Source organism: Cinclus cinclus, chromosome Z (assembly GCF_963662255.1).
Source record: "Cinclus cinclus chromosome Z, bCinCin1.1, whole genome shotgun sequence".
Classification (NCBI taxonomy): domain Eukaryota; kingdom Metazoa; phylum Chordata; class Aves; order Passeriformes; family Cinclidae; genus Cinclus; species Cinclus cinclus.
The window spans coordinates 25,790,562-25,796,561 of NC_085084.1; the positions used below are offsets into that span (position 1 = coordinate 25,790,562).

The 6,000-nt window shown below is 44.8% G+C and overlaps 1 protein-coding gene across 1 annotated transcript in view; it reads right to left on the minus strand.

The window, feature by feature from the left end:
* Nucleotides 1–4,914, minus strand: part of CAMK4 (calcium/calmodulin dependent protein kinase IV) — a 152,446-nt gene extending 147,532 nt beyond the window's left edge. The window contains exon 1 of the mRNA XM_062513013.1: nt 4,757–4,914. Within this exon, the coding sequence (XP_062368997.1) occupies nt 4,757–4,914 (158 nt within the window). The remainder of the gene's footprint in view (nt 1–4,756) is intronic.
* Nucleotides 4,915–6,000: the final 1,086 nt, after the last annotated feature.

A 6,000-nucleotide genomic window follows, 5' to 3' on the forward strand; every position in this document is an offset into this window, starting at 1 on the left:
ACCGCTTTTTACTTCTGAATCAACCAGTTGTTGAACTGAACCAGACAAAACTGGGGAAAAAATCACTCCCTGCACTGAATAAAGAATTTTAGTTATAGAAGAATAACTAACTAAATAAATATTTAATAATAAGAATAAAGAATAGCTCAGAATAGCCTGGGCCATTCACTTCAAATTTTGCTTTCTGGTACCCAAGTGACAAACTACACCCTGTCCACTCTATCTCCTATCATCCTACCTCAAAGCAAGGTCCAACCACAAGGCTCCCAAATGAAGCCTTAGACCCACCTCTCCAACAACCTTCCCTAAGGCAGGAACTGTCTGAGGGAAAATGTTTCCTGCTTGTCTGAAGGTGTGAGGCTAACAAGCAAGTCACAGTTTGTGGCACAGGCAAATCTACGCTGGCAGCTTCTGCTCAAAGACCATTCTCACCACGATTCCACCATTAAAACGACTCCATACTCTCACATTCAGACAGCAAGCACCATGCGCTGTCAGTTGCATGCAGCATTACTTGGGAAAATCTTCAGGTCCACTAAGAGAAAAAAAATCACAAGCAAGCAAGCAAGCAAGAATGTTACTGAAGGAGGGACAGGACCTACTTGAAATGTACCCTAAGGCACACTGAGGAAGTGATTTTCAAAATAATCAGAGCAAAAAGACTGCAAAACAAATTACTCCTGAGAGGAACAGAAAAATGAACCTTTTCTTAATGAAGGGATGGAGGGCGAAAAAATTGGCATACTTTAAAAGCAAAAACTGTTTGAACTTCAAAGCATCAAGTGCCAAACCAATCCATTTCTGTAAAATAATGCTTTTATCAGCTTGACAAAGAAGTTTTACCTTATTTATCTTAAATCAGCTAACAAATAAGTTAGCTCACTTCATCTACTATTGCCATTACAGAAGTAAATGTTAGGATGACAGCTTTCATAAATAGGATTGACAGAGTAAGACATCATTCCGCACACTGAAATCCTGAGTTCAAATTGTACATTAGATTTAAACTTTTTCTGTGCTAAAAACTCAGGACATAAACCCCCTATGATTCAGCTCACATTAAGTGTCCAAGCTAAGCTGCCAAGTATTGACAGTCTTTCAGTTTCAGTCTTCAGCAAGGATCACACAACTGAAAGACTGCCAGTGCAGGAAAAGGTAACCTTGGAATAAAGAAAGCCCAAAGAATTTCATTGGAAGTACTCTCATCAGCTTTTGACCATTTAATAGATTTGCAATCTGCCTACGATAGTAACAATAGACACTTTCAACTCAAGATAGTTACATAGTTAGGTGAAGAGGGTGCCTGTCAAGTAAAATTCCAGCAAAGAAAATTTCCATTTTTTGTAGTATTGCTGAGTATCAAAAAAATGATTCCTGAATTTCTTCTCCCCTCAAATACCACAGTTAGACCAACCCTGAATTCAGAAACTCTGTACCAAAAGATACAGCAAGAATTACAAAAGGCTTACAAAAGGTTTTAGTCCTTAAGGAAATACACGTTTAGAGTATGCTATTTTCAATATATTTTTCCAAGAGAGCATGGAAAATAAGCTTTTATATGAAATACACTCACAACAAAATTACCAACTCTACATCAACAATCGCAACTTGCAAAATAAAGACATTTTGTAAAAGAAAGCACAAAACTTCTAATTTACAGTGTTTTGAGCTCCACATATACAAAAAAACCCTTGCAAAAAATCAACTACGAGGAAGGCAAACTAATCAGGGCTTCGGCGGAACATAAAAACAGAATAAAAGAATGAGAATAAAGGCCTATCTAGCCCAGAGTACAAACAGTGGCCAAACACAGACGCCTCAAGAAGAATGCAAGAACAGAGCAAACTCCTGCCAACACTTTCAGAGAATGCCCTCAAAACTCCCAACAACATACACCTCAGTAATTAGTATCTTCATGTCTAATCAGTTTTAGTGGATTTCCTGAATGTAAAATTGCCAAGTTGCCCACTAAGTCCATGTAACCCTTTAGCATTCATCGTATCCAGTGGTGAGGACTTCCAGTACACTGTGCTAGGTGACTTTACCTCCTGTCATTGATTTTTTACTCCATTTTTTGACTGATACCCCAAAGAGTCTGCATGAAAAAAAGACAAACCAGCCAACAAGCACCTCTAATGGGATGTTCTATTCATGCCATATGTGCCTCCAGATACCTCTCAAAACCTCACTACATGTTTTACTAGAAGAGTTAAATGGTTTCTTAATGGTTTCTCCTCCACACCCATTTTATTTATCTAAACTAAATTTCATCTGCCATTTAAATGCCCCAACAGTAGAGTAAGGTCTTTCTGTAATTCTTCATAGACAGCACAGTCTTTAAAACCTTGACAATTTACAAAGGCTAGCAAGTATTTCTGTTCAACCCCTTCGTCTTTGAACATGTTGAGCACCACGGACATGTGAACTGATCAGGGTGGAACTCAACTGTTTTAAACAGCTGTTGACTCCCACTTAACCTTATAGGCATTTATTATTCTTCCTAAAAGGATTGTCTCCCTCTTCTTCCATGATTCCTTAGCCAGTCATGCAAGCAAGAGTTAGAGAGTAAGATGTCTTAGGGATATGTCAGACATACTTTGCACAAGGGGCACTCCTTCCAAAGGGAAATTCCTGTATTTGGCCACAGCTCTCCAAATGCAGGTCTTTGGAGTCTGCCAAAAGACTTCTTTCAATCCCTGTATTTTCTAAAGATAATCTAGGATAATGTTTTCCATTGGCTACATCAGTATATTACTTTATTTACTGCATCTAAAGGGATCACACAGCCACATAATTCAGCCTCACCTGACACATTTTCCCCACCACTAACCTAACTAAGCAATGAATACAGTTTTTTTCTAGACATACTCAAAACCATATCCAAAACTAAAACTTTGGAGACAGGGTTACCAAGAGAAAGCAATACACTTTTATATTGCCCTTGGGAACCAAGGGGGATTGTTGGATCTTCCTTATTAATTCACCATGACACACCTATTAGAGGGATTCTGAGACAACCATCAGCACTCTGGATGCTGACTCTGAAAATATCTCAAAGCTGGTCTTGGGACCTAAGGACCATGATGTCATTGCCATATCCATTAGAGAAATTTTCTCTCAAAGCATGTACCCCTCCAAGTTTTTCTGTCCCTTCTCTACCTCTTAATCTTTGATTAAGATGGTTTTCTCCTGTATTGTTTTTGCTTGTTTTGAATCGTACTTCCTAGCTCTAGCCATGAGTAATGCAGACCTAATGGCTCACATCTCTACACTACTTGAGTGTGATTACTTTCCACATTCAAATCTTTTGTTAGTGTTTGAGCATTTACTCTCTCACCTTGCAAAGTAGAAAAATATATTGCATCTCATCTTTACTCTAGCACTTTTACAGGCATTAAGTCTTCCTACCAAAAAATTGAGATTTCACATATTTAAAACCCTTCCTTATGCAATAAACCCAAGATGTATCACCAATACAGATTAAACTTAAGCAAAGCCCACTATCAGAAATGGTAGGAGGATTCCAGACAGACCCAGAGAAGAGTACCAATCCAGATGACAGGGCTGGTATGAACTGTTGTAATTCACCAGCATTCACTTTTGTTTTCTTTTTAGTCAACTCTAGATACAAAACCAGCACAGCAATATTCCTGCTTTATGTTTTTATGCTTTCGCACAGGGGTACAGTGAAGTCAAGTATGAATGTGATAAGCATACAAAAAATTATACCTATTTAAATCTGTCTAGGAATGGTAGCAATAGTGGGGGGAAGAAAGTAGCAGCAGATGCATAAGACCTACAAAGCCAAGAATTATACTATATTGTATTTCTATCACCTTTCCTGTCCCCATCAGTTATGGTACAGGAAGCACAGGTATGCTTCTTAGAAATAACTTTCACTGCATGTCCTTTCTGAAAAAAGTATTCTACCAAGGCAACCATGTTATTATCTGCAAATTTCCCACATTTATTCAGCTGTTTTAATACTTTAGCATTGGCAAAACTAACAATTGCTATTTGCTACCTACTGACTTACACATTTAAGTCGTGTACTGTGAACCGTTAAAAAAACCTGTAATTTTCCACTTTTTTTGCACATTATTTTCCACCTGTGAATTCAACATGAACTAACAAATGCATTAGGAGGGTAAAAAATGCACGTCAGATACAGCAGACTTCGCTTTTTAGGAACCTGAAGACTTGGGACCTTTAAGTTGCTGGGCAGGGCCATCACCAGGGCAGTAGCGCAAAATTAATGAATTAAGATGTAGCAGCTCACTCGCCTACACTGCACCCCGATGGGAAGGACCCTGCCTACAGAGGCCTATTCAGGGAATCCTGTCTCGGGTGGGAGCTTGCCAGCGCAGGGTTCCGGTAATGGAGAGAACGGCGTAAGGTCTGGTCTGAAGGGATGCCGTGAATGAGGTGGCGTTTCGGTGCTCCCGAAGCGATGCCCACCCTCCAGCCGACAGCGCACGGGGAGTGGCAGCACACAGGCAACCCGGCTAAAGGCCGTGCGCTAGGGCCAGCGTCCGCCCAGCGGACAGATCCTAAAAATCCTCCTAAAAATCATTCCCTTCACCCGGGGAGTTCTCGGCTTGGCTCCCGGGGAGCTGAGATTTTTCCTTCGGAAGCCTGCCCCTCATGAAAGCCGCTCACGCACGCCAAAGTTTTGCCTCTCTCGCCATAGCGAGGCGGGCAGGGACACCCAGCCCCGGCCGCCCCCGCCCCCCGACCCGGCCCGGCGCCGCCTCACCGTCCCAGCTCGGACTCCAGCTCGAAGTAGTGAGCCAGGGTGTCCTTGTTAGAGCCATCGATCCAGTAGTCGGGCGCGGCGGAGCCGGGGCGGCTGGCGGTAGACGAGCCGGAGGAGGAAGATGAGGAGGATGAGGAGGGCATGGTGACTGTCAGCATGCCGGGACGCCTGCCGGGGGCTGTCCTCTCCTCCGCGCTGCCTCGCCTCTCCTCTCCTCTGCGGAACGCAGAGCAACAACGCGACAGCACCACCTCCCTTCCCTCCTTCTTTCTCTCCTTCCTTACTTATTGTCTTCCCTCCCTCGCTCTCCCCTCCCTCTCTTCTTCTTCTCCTCCTCCTCCTTCTTCTTCCCCCCGCCCCGAGCTGGAGCGGTGGTGGCGGGTCCCCAGCCCGGCGGGGTGGAGGGGAGGGGCCGGGCCGGGGGGATGCACCTCTTTCGCCCTCCGCCCCACCGAGCCGAGCCGGGCCGGGCCGGGCCGGGCGGGGCCGGGACTCCGCGGCTGCAGCGGAGACCACCGGGGCCGGCCCGGGGCGGAGGGAACGCTGTGAGTGCGGCAGCGGCAGCGGGACGCGGGCCCGCGGGGGGACAGCCCACGGGAGGGGAAATCGCATCCCGATCCCCGGGCGGCGCGCGGCGGGACCGGGCAGGATGCACGGCCCGTAGGCGAGGTGAGTGCCGGCCCGCCATGCCGCAGCGTTTTGCCAGTTCCCGAGCGGGAGTTCAGGAATTCTGCCGTGAATTTGGCCAGGAGAGTGTTGGGGCTGAGGCTCAACAAGGCAAACAACAGTGGGAAAGAAAGAGACTGACAATTTCTCGAACATTACTATAAAAATCCCCAAAACTCATCTTCCCTTTCCACCAGAGAACTAAAAGAAGCCATAGACAAATAAAATTCCTGTGCTGCAATGCCACTCTTTAACAGGTTATGAAATCTTCAGGTTATGAAATACATGCGAATTATACTAAAGCATGCTACATCCCCGACTGCAAAATCCTTAGCTAGAAATATCTATAGAAGGGTCGTTCCTGTTGGTGTAGTGGATAAATAAAACAGCAGCAGTTGTGTGTGCCTCGCATGCATAGTGTGCCAAATCAATCCCACTCACATCCTCTCTGTGCTGTTACACCCACTCACATTGCCATTCCAGTACAGGCAGGAGGTAAAATGAACCATGTACAAACCTGTGCAGCAGAAGGGACGAAGTATTGTCTTCTCATTTTCAACCACAATTCACTGGCCGGC